Below are 21,421 nucleotides of genomic sequence, written 5' to 3' on the forward strand. Positions count from 1 at the left end.
TGATATGAAAGTAGTAATTTTTCTTGATGAAAAATATTATGGCTATTGATATTGATGTCAATATTTATTTATGATACTCCCTGTTGATATTTATGTCACCCGTGAATACATGAAAGTTTAAGGACTTTGTTGGGTGGAGATACTGCTCTAGGTTGTTTAGAAATTTATATTTGTTAGAGCTTGGCTGACGATAGACTATTGCTGCCATCTGACTACTGAAGACTACCTGCTAATTTACTAAACATTCCACATGTAGCTCAATAGCCAATGACTCAGTACCAGATATGCCAACCGGATCTGTCTCCACACTCTCTGCAATGCTACAGCGCACATAGGCCCCAACACCACCTCATCGACTGACTTTTTCTTTTACTAAAAATATGATCAGCAAAATGGAATAAATAAAGGTTTCAGTTAGACACACAATATCAACTGGTTCAGAAAAACCCTAAAAAGTTTATGAGTTGCTTGAAACTATTTTGTAAACTTTGAATATTTAAGTTTATTAAGCTGAGTGAATTTTTATTTTCAATCAAAAAACCAAAAGCGTTAGGTGTATGGTTAGAACAATGAAAGAGACAATTTATATATTTAAGTATAAAAAAGAAGAGTGATTACAAAACAAAACATTTACAAGCAAACAAGGTAAAGTATGAATTTATTTTTCAACAGACAATTCATTTAAAAACTGGTCAGATTTTACTCGGATAGCAGAAAAGTCACTAGTTTTCCTTAAAAATACTTTTTGTTTGATAGTCCTGGAAAACTTATAGTCGTGCCGATTTTTAAAATCTCGTGTCAGTTTATATAGTTTTACTTGATTGAGGAGCTTATTAACAAGTGTCTTTTTGCTTCTTTAAACTCATGGTCAGCGGGAGTTACTTGTGACTTTTTATAAGCAGAGTAAAAAGCATCTCGTTAGAAGTATCTCACGCACAAAAATGCGATCTGACAGTCACACCTTATAAATTAGGTTTAACGTATTTCATGCTTTTATATTACTGTTGAGTTTATCAGCAACCTTCTATACAGCCTCTATCAGATCTTTGTTAGAACGATAGGGAATTTGAATAATAACAAGCTCCAAGATCATAGAGCTTCAACTGTCTCATTGACATTTGCATTGGATCTCAGTCTCTACATCCGATTTAACTGAGGCTATTTCTCCATAGATGTAGTTCAAGCTCTTAGCTAGATCCTGCTATGTTTTTAAGCTTTGCAGACATAAATCAAAGCCGTCTGGACGCTTGACAATCAAGTCTAACTTTTTGTGCACAGAAACAGAACTGTATGTAGCTTCATTAGCATTTTGTCTTCCTTTTCTTCTAGTCATAATAGCAAAATAGAAAACTTACCCAGTTTGGGGGTGGCTCATAGAGATTATTTCACCCCTCCTCTGTTGACACAGCTTAGTATTTCAAAAATAAATAGTTGGCTTCTAATAGCTTGTAATCTGGAGGCTGTGAGTTTGAATGTATTATGTATACAAGAACGACAGAGGACCACAAAAATACAACCTGTCACACTAATTGCCAACTGTGCTACCTTGCTATGTGTCTGGTGTGCCAAACAGTGATATGTAATGGAAATTCCTCTTACTCATTTAAACCTAGCACACATTCATAAACTCATTTAAACTTAGCACACATACATCAACTCATTTAAACTTAGCACACATACATCAACTCATTTAAACCTAGCACACATACATCAACTCATTTAAACCTAGCACACATACATCAACTCATTTAAACCTAACACACATACATCAAATCATTTAAACCTAACACACATACATCAACTCATTTAAACCTAGCAAACATACATCAACTCATTTAAACCTAGCACACATACATCAACTCATTTAAACCTAGCACACCTACATCAACTCATTTGAACCTAGCACACATACATCAACTCATTTAAACCTAGCACACATACATCAACTCATTTAAACCTAACACACATACATCAACTCATTTAAACCTAGCAAACATACATCAACTCATTTAAACCTAGCAAACATACATCAACTAATTTAAACCTAGCACACATACATCAACCCATTTAAACCTAACACACATACATCAACTAATTTAAACCTAGCACACATACATCAACCCATTTAAACCTAACACACATACATCAACCCATTTAAACCTAACACACATACATCAACTCATTTAAACCTAGCACACAAACATCAACTCATTTAAACCTAGCACACATACATCAACTCATTTAAACCTAGCACACATACATCAACTCATTTAAACCTAGCACACAAACATCAACTCATTTAAACCTAGCAAACATACATCAACTCATTTAAACCTAGCACACATACATCAACTCATTTAAACCTAACACACATACATCAAATCATTTAAACCTAACACACATACATCAACTCATTTAAACCTAGCAAACATACATCAACTCATTTAAACCTAGCACACATACATCAACTCATTTAAACCTAGCACACCTACATCAACTCATTTGAACCTAGCACACATACATCAACTCATTTAAACCTAGCACACATACATCAACTCATTTAAACCTAACACACATACATCAACTCATTTAAACCTAGCAAACATACATCAACTCATTTAAACCTAGCAAACATACATCAACTAATTTAAACCTAGCACACATACATCAACCCATTTAAACCTAACACACATACATCAACTCATTTAAACCTAGCACACATACATCAACCCATTTAAACCTAGCAAACATACATCAACTCATTTAAACCTAGCACACATACATCAACTCATTTAAACCTAGCAAATATACATCAACTCATTTAAACCTAGCACACATACATCAACTCATTCAAACCTAGCACACCTACATCAACTCATTTAAACTTAGCACACATACATCAACTCATTTAAACCTAGCACACATACATCAACTCATTTAAACATAGCACACATACATCAACTCATTTAAACCGAGCACACATACATCAACTCATTTAAACCTAGCACACATACATCAACTCATTTAAACCTAGCAAACATACATCAACTCATTTAAACCGAGCACACATACATCAACTCATTTAAACCTAGCACACATACATCAACTCATTTAAACCTAGCAAATATACATCAACTCATTTAAACCTAGCACACATACATCAACTCATTTAAACCTAGCACACCTACATCAACTCATTTAAACTTAGCACACATACATCAACTCATTTAAACCTAGCACACATACATCAACTCATTTAAACCTAGCACACATACATCAACTCATTTAAACCTAACACACATACATCAAATCATTTAAACCTAACACACATACATCAACTCATTTAAACCTAGCAAACATACATCAACTCATTTAAACCTAGCACACATACATCAACTCATTTAAACCTAGCACACCTACATCAACTCATTTGAACCTAGCACACATACATCAACTCATTTAAACCTAGCACACATACATCAACTCATTTAAACCTAACACACATACATCAACTCATTTAAACCTAGCAAACATACATCAACTCATTTAAACATAGCACACATACATCAACTCATTTAAACCGAGCACACATACATCAACTCATTTAAACCTAGCACACATACATCAACTCATTTAAACCTAGCAAACATACATCAACTCATTTAAACCGAGCACACATACATCAACTCATTTAAACTTAGCACACATACATCAACTCATTTAAACATAGCACACATACATCAACTCATTTAAACCGAGCACACATACATCAACTCATTTAAACCTAGCACACATACATCAACTCATTTAAACCTAGCAAACATACATCAACTCATTTAAACCTAGCAAACATACATCAACTAATTTAAACCTAGCACACATACATCAACCCATTTAAACCTAACACACATACATCAACTCATTTAAACCTAGCACACATACATCAACCCATTTAAACCTAGCAAACATACATCAACTCATTTAAACCTAGCACACATACATCAACTCATTTAAACCTAGCACACATACATCAACTCATTTAAACCTAGCACACGTACATCAACTCATTTAAACCTAGCACACATACATCAACTCCATATGATTACTTAAAAGGATAAATGGTCAGTAATAACAAACTCAGCTATCACTGCTCCAAAATAATAAGGAAAACCTGAGAGAAATGTAAGACCTAAAATTTAGTTGGCTGTTTGATAAAAACATCTTAGATATCTTAAAGATAATTGTTTCTTTGATAAAAAATATGCAATTATGAGTTGTCTTCTCTTTCATTGTAATCCACACCATAAAGAATTGACAACTCTTTGTTTTTTACATAATCATCAAGTCATGAGATACTGCTTAAATTTACTGTTACTGAAGACTAAAACTAGTTCTAGAGACATATAATAAAGTATAACTTCTTACAACAATTCTTGACAACAGTTTGGACCGTACTAGGCCAACAATACATTATAACAGATGTACTGGCTGCAGCGATGAGCCAATGACATAATATATTTATTTTTCAAGCTCTTTTAGACATCGTGAAACTTTTAGTTGGTGATACACTGTATATAGTTGGTTATACTTATACTCAGCATAATCTTCCATAAAAGTAAATATAAAAAGTGCCAGTAGTACTTGGATAATTTTAATTACAAGTAATAATATGATATTAAGCTCAATTTTAAACAGAAAACAGTAATAATAAAAAATTATGATGACAACAAACAACCTTGATGTGTCGAAGCTGAGGGAGAAGCATAACTTATATATAAATCTGACAGCAAGCACAAACCTGGAAAATATTTACCTAATAATATTCCAAATTTATTGCCGACATAAAAAAAACTATTACATATTGGTTAGAGTATAAAAAATATATATTAGCCACCCCATTTTCTAAAAATAACATACCATTGCTTGAGCAATAATTGTCATATACATACATATGTCTCAATGCTGTCGTCGGGTGAGACGAACTTTTGCAGATGGTGTTGCGAGTAGTATAGACATAGGATATTTTCTTACATCATGGTCAGGTAGTTCACCAGCCGGTTCCACATTATATTTCTGAAGAATGTTACTCAAGAAGAGAAAGATTCGGGATTTAGCAAACAGTTCACCCGGACACTGTCTTCTTCCCGCTCCAAAGCCTATAAAACTACAAACAGATAAGAGTATGCATGTTTACATGTTGCAGTATCTGAGAATCTTTGCAAGATGTTTAATGTTTTAGTTAAATCAGCCAAAAAGCTAACATGCAAATTTGTTCATGTTAGAAAAAACATGGAAACAACCATAAGGGTATAAAAAAACCTCAAGCTATTAAACTCATGTTCATGTGTAATACCACTGAATTCTTTTAATACAAATTTTATGGAAACATCTCAACATTTTTTATATTTACGTAGTGCTTATTATACATCAATCTTCCAAGGAATGCTCTAGATAAGAGTGTATAAGCCTACGCCTGCAGTATTTTGAAAGCCTCTGTAAAGTATTTGATGTCTTTTTTCAATTAAAAAACTAAGTAAAAATTCTAATTTATAGATATAAACAATCATAAAATGCAAGCCGTTCAACTCCTGTCTGCTTTTGTCATTGTTAAAAAAGTGACTGAGGAATCAGTTCAAAATCCATGTAAATAGACTAAGATACACAGATTTGATCTATGCTGCTGCATGCCAATATATATCATATACCAGCACCGCAATAAATACTAGAAGCCATGCTAACTAGCAGATTTCTGACTTGAAGGTTGACTTGCAACAAAATTCACATTACAGTTATTTGGTATCAAAAGATTCACCATGTCTTACTCTGTTGTGTTGTAAGTGCCAAATGTGTGGAAATGTGATTAAAAGCTCTTAAAAGCTCAAAAACGAAAAGCCGCCGTAGATTGGAATCTCTTTATTTCTCTGACGTTGTCGTTAGATTTGGTTATTGTCTTGTCACGTGATGTTCTCACATGAAATGAAAAGCCAATAAAAAGCTCAATATAAAACTTATCGTAGCACTAGTTTATGACAAACACTTCGGGTTTTACCGCAGACCCCATATCAAATATAGATGCTCGCTACTTTACAGTTTTGTTTCGACTTGATCTAATCGACAAGTCGTAAGCTGATCGTGTGACCCCAAACTTCGCAAATAATTTTTGCAGAACTTTTTGGTTATCACAGGTAACCAACAGGCTCGTCATGATTATCAGACAATGATATGTACTCCTTCGAGCTAAGGTTAAAAAATTAAACGAATTTTTACGGTAAGTTATAAGATATCAGTGCTAAAAGTGACAGCATTACAAAGACGATAAAATAGACGTGTAAGAACAATATAATTGGTTTTATTCATAGATATATATACCTAGATTGGCCAATAAGGAAAAAGCCTGTCAGACCTAAATAGCACGACGTAACATCACTGTATTGTACCTCACGCTTGACTGCACTGCTGTTTACAATGAATCTAATGGGAAGAAGGTAACAAAATTACATTTATTTTCACATAAAAACCTTCTTGTATACATAATCCAGTAAACTAAAGCAATTCTGTGATAATATCTGATAACCACCATAGATTAAAACTATAAAAGCTATGAATTGTTGCACACAAATCATGGGCCATCATGGCTTTATTTGCAACCCTCTCTTATCCCCATTCTCTCTTTTCCCCTTCTCCAAAGAATAAGTTAGAAGGGGAAAAGAGAGAAGGGGAATGGAGAGGGGAGGGGAAATAGCCCACCCACTCTAAGAGCCAGACCTTGGCTAGGTAAATAGACTAATATACTGAACTAAACATGACTAAATATGATGAGTATGCAAGTATGTCTGAAGTCAAAAATGAGACAGAATGATTATTTTACAGCTGGCTAGGTCACCAAAGCTGAAGTGTAATGATTGTATCACTAGCATCATGGATGTTACCAACGTTGATGTAAACCAAGCAACGAATTCCCTAATTACAGTTAAGAATCAGGGTGGCTTGACTTTGTCTTAGCCTGTGGTGATTGAGGTTTGCAACCACAGCGAGAAAGCGACAAGAGTGTTGCTTAGTAGTGCTGGATTGGTGAAAAACTTTGCCAGGCTAGCACTAATTGCCACCACTAAGAAGCCAGTCACGAAAGGACAATACCAAGTTATTTGTACAATATGCATAAGCAAGTTAAAGGTTGACCTGCAACAAAATTCACATTGCAGTTATTTGGTATCATAAGATTCACCATGCCTTACTCTGTTGTGTTGTAGGTGTGAAATATATGAGAAGGTGATTACAAGCTCTTAAAAGCTAAAAACTTATACAGTCATACTTCAACTTACGAGCTTAATGCGTTCCGAGACTGAGCTCGTATGTTAATATACTCGCATGTTGGTGCAATTTATTTATATATCGAACAATTAATTATATATTGCTTGGTTTCCATACTCTGAAAATGCAAATAAAACACTCAAAACAAGACATTGTAACAGAAAAAACATGTTGGTTATTGTCATAATTTACCACATGCTTTCAAAAAGACACAATCAAAAAATAATACAAGGAAATGTGATTATTAAAAATGTAAAATTAAATACATACAATAGCAGCTAATGCTAGCATTTGCGAGAGAGGGAGATATAAATTATCCTTCATTACAACAGTTGTCTTTGATAAATTTGAATTTTATTAATGTCTTAAAAGACAAACTCAGAAGCACACCTAAAAGCAAACTTTCATTTTTAACTTGACGTAATTAAAGTTTCTTAGTTAATAAACCTGAGTAGTTGAAAAATACAGAGTGATGCCGTTCTCATAAAACACCTTCGGCATACTTGGCAACTGACTCACGTGCTCGTATCTCAAACATGGCTCGTATGTTAGCACTGAAACTTGCATAAAAGCTGGCTCGCATCTCAAGTTTCTCGTACAATGGAGCACTCGTAAGTTGAAGTATTACTGTACTTAGTAATGTTTAGTTCAACATGATATTAGTCTTTTACCTAGCCAGGGTCTGGCTCTTTGGGTGGGTTGGCTATTTGCCCCCCCTCTCCACTCCCCTTCTCTCTTTTCCCCTTCTAACTTATTCTTTGGAGAAGGGGAAAAGAGAGAATGGGGATAAGAGAGGGTTGCAAATAAAGCCATAATGGCTCATGATTTGTGTGCAACAATTCATAGCTTTTATAGTTTTAATCTATGGTGGTTATCAGATATTATCACAGAATTGCTTTAGTTTACTGGATTATGTATCCAAGAAGGTTTTTATGTGAAAATAAATGTAATTTTGTTATCTTCTTCCCATTAGATTCATTGTAAACAGCAGTGCAGTCAAGCATGAGGTACAATACAGTGACGTTACGTCGTGCCATTTAGGTCTGACAAGGCAACCGATGGGAATAGCAATTATTGGCCAATCTAGGTATATATATCTATGGTTTTATTGAATGCGTGAAGTATATTTGTGAAAATATGTTTGTTTTTTTAGCTTTTAAGAGCTTGTAATCACATTCCCACATATTTTGCACCTACAACACAACAGAGTAAGACATAATGAATCTTATAATACCAAATAACTGTAATGTGAATTTTGTTGCAAGTCCACCTTTAAGTTCACTTAACCGAAACAATGGGTGCACTATTTCTTGAGTAAGGGAGTTTTTGCCATACTTGCCAAGTAGTCGAGAAAAAAAGCGTGAGATTGACAGTAAATGTAGTAGTTGAATCTGAAGCCTAGATTTCTTTGTGAAGTTTTTTTCTTCATTGGTACCTACATAGGAGGCCCTTCTACAATTTTATTATATGTTCAGGTACTCTACTATCAATGTGAGGTCATGGTTGTTTGCCAACGATATGTCACAGCTTCATGTATAATCGTCGTTTATTGATGAATAACTGTAGAGCAAATCGTTAGACATCAATGTTGCTAAATCTAAATGGCCCAGGTTTTATGGCAAACATACGGTTTAATAGTGACCTGTTTCATTGTTGCTAACTTTGTATGATGATGAGGGCTCACAACTAGTAAACAAAGGAACAACGCAAGTAAAAAAATTAAACCACTACTTTTATTGAAAAAGCTAAAGGAAAATGGGAGATTTTGTGCAAAAAGGAAACTGTCTTAAAAAACTGGAGGGTCGGGCCAAACCGGGAGACTTGGCAAGTGTGAATCACATTCCCAAATATTTTGCACTTACAACACAACAGAGTAAAACATGGTGAATCTTTTGCTATCAAATAATTGTAACGCGAATTTTGTTGCAAGTCAACATTTAATTAAGGATATTTAGAATAGTCTAACAATGCACTGGAAACCATTAAATTTTAAGCTAATTGTATGAATGACATGCAAATACATGTAGTTTTGTTATAAAGGTTAGACATCGTTGCTTATTGTTCATCACAACAGCTCAGCATCAGTATATTGATTATTGTTTACTAACCAGAAATCCATTCTTTGAAATGTCATTAAGAGCAAAGTATGAATTAAGGTTTGAGAAAAACGCCTCGCAAACTAAAAAGCAATATTGAACACAATTTTCCTTTTTAAATATTTTTACAAATGTGAGCAACTTTTGGTTTGGTGATTTTGGCATGCCAAAAGTAAGTCTCAACATTTTATCACCTGTCAACAGGTAAAGCATTAGGCAACAAGTTCTCACTCATATGCTTAAATCCTTACTTCTCTCTTAGGGGATGGTCAGACTTCAGCAAGTTTCCATCTTCGTCTAGAAACCTTTTTGGTTCCACAGTAAAGGGTTTTTCATAGACATCAGGGTTATGAGCCAAGTAAAAGGAGTTCATTAACACGATTGTGTTTGCTGGAATCTGTGAATTGATGTACCATATAGAGTTAGTATTAATATAACCTTTGCACCTCTTAGCTAAACAGTAATTATATACTAAAGTTTACATGTCTTAGCTGAACAGTGTTTATATACTCAAATTTACATATCTTAGCTGAACAGTGTTTATATACTCATGTTTACATCTCTTATCTGAACAGTATTTATGTACTCAAGTTTACATCTCTTAGCTGAACAGTGTTTATATACTCAAAATTGTATGTCTTACCTTGTATCCAGCGACGCCTGTATCTCGAATTGTCATATGTGGAACCAAAAAAGGAGTTTGACTTAAATATCTTAAACTCTCCAACATGTAGGATTCTAATTGTGGCAGCTTCTCTCTGCAAAAACATTTGGTAAAAATATTATATACGTTCTAAAATAATTCATTTACTAATACTTATTATGCTTTTAAAAAAAGAACGTGATGGGAATAAGCTAATGTTGTTGAACATGAGAGTATTACATGAAAAGGCAACAATTTATGAATACGTTATCACAATTTACTTCTACAAAAGTTTGGTAGCATAAATTTACACTAGTGATCCCAAATCAACATACTCAAAGTGTGTTAAAATATTTGTGGAACTCAAGTAGCCTGCAGACTGCAGCCTCTGAGGTTACGATTATTGAGACATTCATACTCGTAATTGTCAATTACAACAACCAAATCAAGTATGTTAGCAATCATCTGAGAACTTATGTTGGAAAACGATTGATTTAAAAGTTAAGAATAATAGGTACTTTTTTGTGTCCATCTACACTAATGAGTTTCACAACCCTGATCCAGACTTAGCCATTGCGATAGCAGAAGGCAGCATATTGCCTAAAGTAATATGCTGCCTTCTTTCCATTTGCTACTGACAATATAGCCAACTTACATTACAGCTTAAACAAACAAAATCTACTGCAAGACATTTTCTGTGTGTGAATGATTTGGGTTACAGGTTTAATGATGAGATAAGAGAATTTGTTTGAACTAGGTAAATAAATATTTTTTTGATGTCTTATATCCCAAATGGGCTGGCTCTCTGTAGTACTGCTGTAGTATTGCATATATCTTTCAACTCTTCTTTACAAATTTGAATGTAATAAAGGGGTTAAACTATAACTTGAAATAATTTTTCCAAAGAGAATCAACAAGTGGATTACTGTAACCTAAAAAGTTGATAACTTGTGGGAGTAAACATAGTTGAAAGGCTTGACTTTTTCAACTCAATCATGTCCTATTGTTATTCAAGTCATAAAATTTAAGGTGCACAGAAACAGATGAGCCCATTTCTGTTTATACGTTTTTAATGTGTGATATACATGCACAGCACAAATACCTGTCCTTTAGAGTGATTTTATGAGTTGGTTCGAATTGACTGTCAATCTCAGCTTGTAAATCTTTCTGTAATGTTAGATCGGCTACAAGGTCTAGAAGCATCTGACGCAGGCTGTTTTGACTGGTCTCTAAACCTGAATAAAAAGCATTTTGAATACAGTTTATATATGTAAATCTAGAAAACTAAACAACGAAGAAAACATTCGAGTGGTAAAACATTGCCTAAAAATTATATATGAAGTATGAAAACATATACAGTGGTGAAAGAAAGATTAAAAACTGGAATATGAAGCTCAACTCAAAGCGAAAAATCGAAGTAACTAAACAACTGAGTATCGAGTAAGAGCCGTCTAGAGTAGGAGCCGTCTAGAGTAGGAGCCGTCTAGAGTAGGAGCCGTCTAAAGTGGGAGCCGTCTAGAGTAGGAGCCGTCTAGAGTAGGAGCCGTCTAGAGTAGGAGCCGTCTAGAGTAGGAGCCGTCTAGAGTAGGAGCCGTCTAGAGTAGGAGCCGTCTAGAGTAGGAGCCGTCTAGAGTAGGAGCCGTCTAGAGTAGGAGCCGTCTAGAGTAGGAGCCGTCTAGAGTAGGAGCCGTCTAGAGTAGGAGCCGTCTAGAGTAGGAGCCGTCTAGAGTAGGAGCCGTCTAGAGTAGGAGCCGTCTAGAGTAGGAGCCGTCTAGAGTAGGAGCCGTCTAGAGTAGGAGCCGTCTAGAGTAGGAGCCGTCTAGAGTAGGAGCCGTCTAGAGTAGGAGCCGTCTAGAGTAGGAGCCGTCTAGAGTAGGAGCCGTCTAGAGTAGGAGCCGTCTAGAGTAGGAGCCGTCTAGAGTAGGAGCCGTCTAGAGTAGGAGCCGTCTAGAGTAGGAGCTGTCTAGAGTAGAAGCTACACATGTTTCTAGTTGGGGTACTTAACTTAAAGATGAACTCACGTGTACCACACAAAGGTTTTCTAGAATCTAGATGTTATCAGAAAGTATCGGTATTTTTCTATCATTTGTGATTGTTTTTGCTGTTTGAAGTGATTTGATTGCCAGGATGTTTCAAGATAAAAATTGATAAAATTCAATCGTGATTAAAATGCTCAGATCAATGGAAAGTGTGAGTATGATGTCTATAATTGCAAAGAGACCGACAGAATAGAGATACGTAATATTTCAACTTGAACGCAATAGCCGATATCAACTATAGCAACAATAACAACTAGTCATGTCATTTCGCTCGTGTTTTCTTCTGAATGTTTTAATTGCGATTAAGTTTTATCGATTTTAATCTTGAAACATCCTTGCAAATAGCTCTCCTCAATCATCAGAAACAATCGCAAATGATAGAAAAATACTGAGATTTTCTGATAAAATCTACAGAAAATTAGTGCAAGTTCATCTTGAAGACATCCATGAGCAGACTGTACAGCCCTTTTTTACTCAACTGTCAATCTATTGCGGTTGTAAACAAAAAGGTGCTAAGGCTGCTTTTTGACCTCAGTCTCCAAACTGAAACTGATAAGAACAATAAGATGAGAACTGTTCGGCGCATGTCAAAATACACTGGCATTGTCAGACAAGTGCTATTTTTTACCTCCGCTGATAAAATCTAGTAGCAAGCCTTTCATGCCCTCATTATCTAGCAATGGTTTACCATCTTTATCCAGCTCCTTTTGTTGAATCTCAATAAAATAGTCCAAACATCCTCGTTTGTCATTTGGATCATATGAATCCTGAAATACATCTATACTTAATAAATATATGTACATCTACACTTAATGAATTTGTGTACATCTACACTTAATAAATATATGTACATCTATACTGTATACAGTTTGTCTTATACAGAGGCTTTCAAGTATATATCTTATATCATATAATCAATAATATGTAAAATATATAATATATATAATAGTGTATGTCGTATATACATGTAATTACTATTTATACCATGTATTTATATTAAATATAATATATTATATTATATATATTTATATTATATATAGTAAATATAATGTATATGATAGTACAGATAATACAGATATATTTATATATATAGTAGTATACATGCAATATATAAAATGTATCATGGACTTACTCTAAACTGTTCAGTCTTTGTTTTAACAAAATCATTAAAGACTTGATTGGCATCCTCAAGGGTTTGCTGAGTTTTTGGAAAGAGAAACTTGAATTTCAACAAAAATGGAAAGAAATCAAACAAAGCACCGGCAGTGAATGGATCAGCAGCTGCTATCAACTGTTTATTCATCTTATGTAACATCTGACAGACTTCGTCATCAAATGAGTACTTCTCTCCAAACATCTACAAACATACATTATCCTCCATTTTCATTCAGTATCACGGCAGACTCACATGAAATTACAAATGACCAAAATATATGAGAATATTTACTTATCACACCCCCAGCTGGTGTAACATATCTAGAGGTTGCTAAGGTATTTGAGTTCTATCACACCCCCAGCTGATGTAACATATCTAGAGGTCGCTAAGGTATTTGAGTTCTATCACACCCCAGCTGTGTAACATATTTAGAGGTCGCTAAGGTATTTGAGTTCTATCACACCCCCAGCTGTGTAACATATCTAGAGGTCGCTAAGGTATTTGAGTTCTATCACACCCCCAGCTGTGTAACATATCTAGAGGTGGCTAAGGTATTTGAGTTCTATCACACCCCCAGCTGTGTAACATATCTAAAGGTTGCTAAGGTATTTGAGTTCTATCACACCCCCAGCTGTGTAACATATCTAGAGGTATCATATATTTATCGATATCCATAACAAATATCAGCTTTCTAATGTTAAACCCTTTCAGTGTTTCTAGATTACTAATCTTCCTTTAGCCCTTCTAGATGTCAGCTTAAATTTAACTCAATGCTGCCAGATTGCTATTACATTTATAAATGTTACGTTTTTTAAATTGATTTAAATTTACGTTTGCAGTACCGCTACAAACTTGTGAAATGGGGAGCAACTTGAAGGTAGATTTGCTCTTGATGATAAAACTTGTATATATCAGATGTTTCTAATTAATATTTACATTTGTGTTCACCTATTCACTGACATAGCTTAGCTTTCTCATTAACTCTCGTAACTGATTTCATCATGTTCATTAATGTTTTAAGTTCTAGACACTTTGAAGTCAAACATTATTTGATAATACTGATTACTGATTAGCTACTATTGACTCGGGACTAATGATTTGGTACCACTGGTTTGTTACTATTGACTCGGTACTAATGATTTGGTACCATTGGTTTGTTACTACTGATTTGGTACTATGGTTTGGTACTATTGATTTGATAATGTTGATTTGGTATGATTGATTTCGTACTATTGATTTGGTACTATTGATTTGGTATCATTGATTTTGTACTATTGATTTGATACTATTGATTTGGTATGATTGATTTGGTACTATTGATTTGGTACTATTGATTTGGTACTACTGATTGGAAGAAGCAAATACCGTTATTTCTATGATCATATTCCACTGCATACTATTTCAAACTTCATGCTGTAGAATTTCCCACACAAACAAACAATAAATTTTAGTTTTAGGAAGGTTAAAATAAACTCTGCAGTTTTGTGTAAATGTAGTAAATAAACAATTTTAAAAGTTCCAAATCATAAAAAGAGTGACTCACTCTGTTGCCTTGTGTAAAGTTGTTGTATTGCAAATATTGTTTAATTCTTTTTAATAATTAATATATAAAAATGAGATTAAAATATAACTTAAAAAAATGTTTCTAGAGAATCAACAAATAGATTACTATAACTTACTGTATAAAATGAATAATTTGTGTATTAGTTGGAGAGCACATACAATGAACACTTGCCATGCCACATTATTTCTTTCCGGTGTTAGCATTGCAAAATGCATGAATACAAAGTATACCACTGTTTAATGTTTACTATAATAAGAGCTGTACCTGTCTGTCTGTTTGTCTGACACCAAATTAGAGGTTGGCACAAAGATTTCATTGTAGATAATCTGAATTCATTACTTTCAACACAGAAGACTGGCACTCAAACGGCTGCACCAATCCATCACACTCCACATTTTTCAAGCGATTATGCACATATTCACACTCGGAGCTTTGCCAGCGCACCTGATGATACTTCACAGTACACCGGACTGCAAGAATATTAATCACTTACCATTGATGCGATAACACAGCCGACATAACCAGAACAGAGATCAGCTGTGTTTATGACTTGATCGCCTCTGCGATTGATTTCTTCCGTCATTTCCTGTATTGTGTCTTGCATAATACCTTCTAAATGCGCCACTCCTGGACCATAAGCCTTCATTGTTTTGGTGAATGTACGACGTAAGAAAGAGTGATCAGAGTTCATGGTCTGTAATCAGAAGAAGTCTTTTCATTTTATATATTTGTTTCCAAATCAGCTACAGTCAGTTCAAAACCAAACATTCTAAAGCTCAATTTTAAACAAAACTGTAAAAATGGAAAGTTATTATGATGATATCGTTGTTGTACTGATAGTGAGTGAAAGCGTAGCTTAAGCATAAATCTGACAAATTCTTTAAGAAGGTATTTACTCAATATTATTCCAAGTTCAATACTGACAGGAAAGATATTACATATTTTCTATGTCAGTAATACTTTTTAATATAACGCCTTCTATGCACTTAAAAGTAATCTTTAACACATGAGATACTTTCGTATCTCTTTGCATCCTCTAGACCTAGAGGTTGTCCGTGACTAAACCATTAGATATGGAGTGACAAACACTTATTCAGTCTTATCATCTCCATCCAGCTCTTGTTGAATCTCAATAAAATATTCCAAACATCGTCCTTTATCATCTGAATTGTATAAGTTGTATATTTTATTAAAAACCTACTCGAGAGCTATTTAATACTTCGATCTCATTGGCTAACAAATATTTTGGTTTAGAATTTATTTCTATTACTGACAGCATGCTGCTATATGCCAAAGAAGCTTAGAAAACAATTTTTAAGTTAGATTATTGAGCCTTTTATTAGATCATTTCAAGTTTTTTTATGAACAAAATGCACATTAGGGACAAGAAATCATGCCATCTGGTTAAATTTTAAGCATTTTTAAATCTTTCGATGCTAGCAGCGTGCGTAGAGCAAAACATAATGTTTTCTACTAGGCATTACAGTGAGAATGATGCTAGAAAGTTGCCTAAACACCTTGGAGCGCTCTTCGAGTCGCCTGTTTCAGTGATATGCAATTGACATGGTAAGCATTCTATCAACAACTCGCAAATGAGTCTAATCAAAACATTTCTGGCATACACCAAACATGTTTGTCATAAAGTAAGCACTTGATTATAGTTCCCTACTAATACTAAAGACCTTGACCCACAAAGTTGACGATGCATTGACACGCATACGCATATCTATTGTCATTAGATTCTGACTCAATCAAAAGGGTTTACAGGTTACTTTTAAGTGTATAGAAGATATGAGAATACTCGTAGTTTGGGCGTGTCTAGGTTAAGGCGTGGTCACACGAGCGCCGAAACGAACTAAACGACGCAAAAATACGTCGCTGTCAGTTGTAAACTGTTCAACCGAAGACATTTCTGGCCGAAACGAACCACTTCAGTCCTGCTCGAAATTTCGTGGCGAACCCTTGCTCTTATTGGCTGATTAAAACTCTAGTGAGCACGCGTCACATTTTTCCTTCTCCATTTCGGTTTGGCGCTCATGTGACCACGCCTTTACGCGTAACAATTGTTAAGCTGGCCCAAAATGTGGGAATTGTTTTAGTATCATTTTAGTAAAGATCTAGCTTTCCAGGTAAGTTACTCAAACTCATTACGTAATTATTCTATTCCCGTGCAACGCCAGTATTGGACTAGTTACTACATATAAATGTTTCGGCAGTTCTTATATTTTATTTAAAATCCCCCTCCCCATGTACAACTTTACCAATTTTGTCGATAATCTGATATCTGGTGTTTGGGGTCCATCTATAAATAGTAGCCTATATACATGTAGGTATTCAGTAAATTGCAGTTTTAACACAACTTACCGTGAAGCCAACATCCTTCGGTATAATTCTGAATACTCTCGCTAAAGGAGGTCTGCCTTGAAAATCAGTTCCTATAAACAAAGTCAAAAATACCATTAGTAGAAGACTCTCAATTCACGGATCACTGGTGCTCCACTTTAGAAAGCAAACTCTAATGAATCACGAAAAACAAACCATTCTTTGTCAAATTCAGTAATTCAATTCAATAGTGTTGAGAAGATGAGGCTCTTCAAATGTTAGTATTAATGCTTGATACATTAGTTTATTGATGTTGGATCTTATCTTGGTTACTGATTATTATTTTAACTTGTTTTCATCTGTTTTGTCTCAGTCATTTAATAGTCAGCCTTACCAACACTCATGCGGTTTGCACAAGTAATCGGAAGAACAAGTTGCTGGTAGTACCTAAACCCAAAGCTTACAGGTCATATAAATGCATCAATATGATCTAACTAATCAAAATTAATTCTCTCCATATATTGTTCAGCAATCTGCTAGGGCGCTATTTAACACTTTCATCGCATTGGCTAACAAATATTCTGGTCCAGAATTTGACAATGTTACTGACAGCATGCTCTTATATGTCAAAAAGGTTTAGAAACCGATATTTAAGTTAGATTATCAAATTTTATGTTGATGGTTTTATGTTTTTGTGTGACCTTAATAGCAAAATGCTCATTAAAGTTGAAAGATCATTCATCCTGTTTAATTTTAAGCATTTATAGATCCTTCCCCTGCTTATTATAGCGTATAACAGAACTTGTGTTTCTTACTGGACTGGACAGTGAGAAAGACATCAACAATTTGCCTAAACCTTTTGCAGAAAGAAGAATAGAATATTTTGTTAAGTAAATTGTTTACTTTATACATGTATACTGTAAAACCTCTATACTTGAACGCCATGCGCTCTGTTTTGTAACCATGCCCCTATAGTAGGGCTTTAGTAAAGAGGGCTTTCAAATAGGTGGCCCTGTATTTTTCGACTAGCTCGTCAGAATTTTAATAAGATAAATTGAACTTTTTTTACAAGCAAAGCGACTCTAAAGTCGCCTATATTTTACATTCTATTTGGAAAGGAGCGTCATTAATGCCGCCGGCCTCAAACTTTTTGGTAAACCGTTTTTCATATACATTGAATTATCAGACTAAGTTAGACAAGGAATTACATTGATCGTAAAATATTAGCGAGGTACAATTATTAGTTTCAAAGTTTTGAAGAAAAAAATTGTAAAGCTTTAAATTTGGAAAACGAACGTTGATATTATAAAAATGGCTGCTATTACATCATAAGGTGTTCCTGAAAAGTATTCTGATCGTTCATCAAAATGCTTCAAAAGTCTTCAGGTCAGATTGTAAACCACATTATGAACAGATGAGAAAACAATAGATCGGATCTAGACCTTAGTCACTACAAATCGGAGTACCGTTTTGATGATTGTGACGATCAAGCTTCTCAGGTAAACCACCACTAAAACCATGGCAACAACTACAACAGCGAAAGAGTTAATTATTATTGATGTAACCGAGTCATTTTTAGTAGCATTTTGTGGAAACCTTTTTATTGATCACCTTCTATTATGGGTTTGTAAAGATCAAAGAATGTCCAAGTGGTGGTCTGATAGAGGCGGTGTTTAATAATAAGGTGGAGCTGTATTTTTCAACCCTTCCCTTATAGTGACGTTCTGTTAGAGGTGGCGTTCAAATACAGGTGGCGTTCAAATAGAGTTTTTACAGTATATGTCATGTCTGTAATAATTTTGAAACTACATTTAAGGTGAGTTAAGGTAAACTATTTAAGGGTTTTTAATAAAGTCAGAGATTAGATATACAAGTATGATATTGTATTTAGCTTCTGGCTGAATAAACTAATGATGATTTTTAAGTTGGCCAATCAAACGGCCAAAACCATTTAGGAGGGCATGATCTCAACAGCCTTATCAGACTAAAAGTAGCTGACTAAAAATGAAATAATTTAACATAACTAATTTATGAGTATTCATGTACGTAATCTGGAGTCGAGTCTACCTAAATGGTTAGTGGTAAGATAATTGGCTAACTAAGTCAGCCAATGATGATGGAGCACTGAATTTACCTGTTTTTATAAGAGCTTCCATACAAGCTTCTCTTGAATTGAGTACAACGATAGGAACTGTAAAGACCTTCACCTTCATAACAGCTCCAAACTTCTTTGCTAATTCATAGAACTGATTGTGGACATTTGTTGGGTTTAGAGCCAAAACATTGCCAAGAAATGGTAGCCCTCGAGGCCCCGGAATCTTCCGAATTGGATCCTAAACAAAATAATAAACACCTTATAAATGTTATAACTTTATTATTTTTATCAATATCATACACTGTGTTGGAAACAATAAAAAACATTTTATCATATTTTAAAATTTAAACAAGTCAAACGAATACTAATATCACGTTTGATAGAACTATAACGACTAATCTACTAAAAACACTCACTTTTGCTAAAGGCACTAAAACTTTGACTGCTGTCAAGGATGCTACTAAGAGTGTCTCTTCCGATCAAAAGCATATTGTTTAAAAATAGGAAAAGATAAGATTATAACACCTTATAAAGGTTTGAAATTTTCCACGCTTGTAGAAAACTAATAAGATTGGGTCAGTGAACTATAACGTTATACAAAGAATTGAAAAATCAATTAATCAAAAGAACTATAATTCTGGCTAGTTTTAACCAATCAAACATGCTAAACATGCAAGTTATGCGTTAGACTCTAATCTATGTCTTCCATATCTGAGTTTAATTGATGTGACAAACTAGTGTCCTTCGCAATTGTAACCTTTACTCTAGTACTAGCTGAATGCCCTGTGTTGCATGGGTAATAGAATAATTACCTAATAGATTTGACTAACGTTCCTGGCAATCTAGATCTTTACTGACACAATACCAGCATTTTGTACAAGCTCAATATTTGTTACGCGTAACTGTCGACAGTGTTAGTCATTAATCCCAAGCAAGTGCTTCAAGCGCGAGTATCTTAACCAATGTAATGAATATCTTCACTATTATTGATCACTATGTTTAGTTGCACGCATATTCTAATGGTTAAGTTTAGCATCCAGCCTCTCGATCTAGAGGTTCTGAAATCAAATCCAGTGCTATGCGGAACTTTTATTGCTAGATTGTAATTGTTATAAATGAACACAGTGTTTACAAACAAAAAGACAAACATTGAAGTATATAATAGATATACGATCAACATCTAGTTACTAAACCTGTCTTGAAATCTAGGAATAATAGTCAATGACATATGCTCATATTTATTTTCTGTATTATAGTTCCTTGCTTTTACTCAAACATTTGTCGTCATTCTTTGCCTTTTGGTTGATAGTTGAAAAACTATAAAAAGAAGCATACGTTTGCGTAGCTAGTTGATTACTAACAACTCTCCCTCAACTTATGTATTATATCAGCCTATTAGCTTATATCTCAGCTGAACTTTAGAAATGTTCATCTCCTAGAACGTCTGCTCCATGGTTCTCTATTGTTTCACCAGAATTATTAACATTTTATAACATTTTAATTCGGTTGAAATTGCACGGATTAATAATTAAAAGAGGATCAAGAACTAAAAAGCACTAAACCGTCGGAATACACCGGGTGAACATTATTTGCAGAACAAAAAGGTCTGCTTGTCAACTGGTATCAAGAAACAGCAGCTTAGAATCTGGAGTTTTATGTATTTCACACTCATTCCAATATTAGGATGTATATGTAATATGAGGATATATATCATCCAATACTCAAATATTCCAAGTTCACCTACCTTCAACCATTTAATAATTAGATAGATTAACATTCCTCCTACTACTGTGAGCAATATCTGTGTCACTGTAAGATCTCCAAGCTCCATGTTGTTTCTCCAGTGTTTCACTTTATAACATATCAACAGAAATATGTCGGTAAATTGAGCTTAATCCTGAATGAAGTGTTTTCAGACTTTCAAACACCTGCTGACACCTAGCGGAACTCTCTAATAGCTCTGAGCACTCACTAGCTAGCACTCACGCAGAGCTACTAGCCTCATTATTGACTTCAAACGAATGATATCCAGGCCCTTCATTCACCTCAATTAAGCTGTTTGCACGCTTCATTGCATCTATTCAAAACAATAGACTTATTACATATGTATAAGTTAATACTTCTTACACACATTTAATTTTGAGGTTGTAGTAAGGTGACTGTGCTGAACCACAATCCTGTGCTGAGCTAATGGG

At 34.4% G+C, this 21,421-nt stretch overlaps 1 protein-coding gene across 1 annotated transcript; it reads right to left on the bottom strand.

Annotated features, from left to right (window-relative positions):
• Positions 1-4,566: 4,566 nt before the first annotated feature.
• Positions 4,567-21,178, bottom strand: LOC137400058 (cytochrome P450 1A1-like). Its single transcript, XM_068086368.1, has 10 exons — positions 20,971-21,178; positions 19,266-19,464; positions 17,174-17,244; positions 15,303-15,503; positions 13,222-13,446; positions 12,718-12,856; positions 11,153-11,285; positions 10,051-10,165; positions 9,659-9,804; positions 4,567-5,164 (listed from the first exon to the last, which is right to left on the bottom strand). The coding sequence occupies exons 1-10, from the start codon at positions 21,055-21,057 to the stop codon at positions 4,957-4,959; spliced, it is 1,524 nt and encodes a 507-aa protein (XP_067942469.1). The 5' UTR covers positions 21,058-21,178; the 3' UTR covers positions 4,567-4,956.
• Between the last annotated feature and the right edge of the window lie 243 nt (positions 21,179-21,421).

Source organism: Watersipora subatra, chromosome 7 (assembly GCF_963576615.1).
Source record: "Watersipora subatra chromosome 7, tzWatSuba1.1, whole genome shotgun sequence".
In the NCBI taxonomy this organism is placed as follows: domain Eukaryota; kingdom Metazoa; phylum Bryozoa; class Gymnolaemata; order Cheilostomatida; family Watersiporidae; genus Watersipora; species Watersipora subatra.

Excerpts from the sequence above, each read along its gene's own strand:
- LOC137400058 (XM_068086368.1), bottom strand. The coding sequence starts at position 21,057 with ATGGAGCTTGGAGATCTTACAGTGACACAGATATTGCTCACAGTAGTA. Across the intron at positions 15,504-17,173 it reads CGAAGGATGTTGGCTTCACG|ACCATGAACTCTGATCACTC; the intron begins GTAAGTTGTGTT and ends TTCTGATTACAG. Across the intron at positions 13,447-15,302 it reads GCTGTGTTATCGCATCAATG|ATGTTTGGAGAGAAGTACTC; the intron begins GTAAGTGATTAA and ends GTATGTTTGTAG.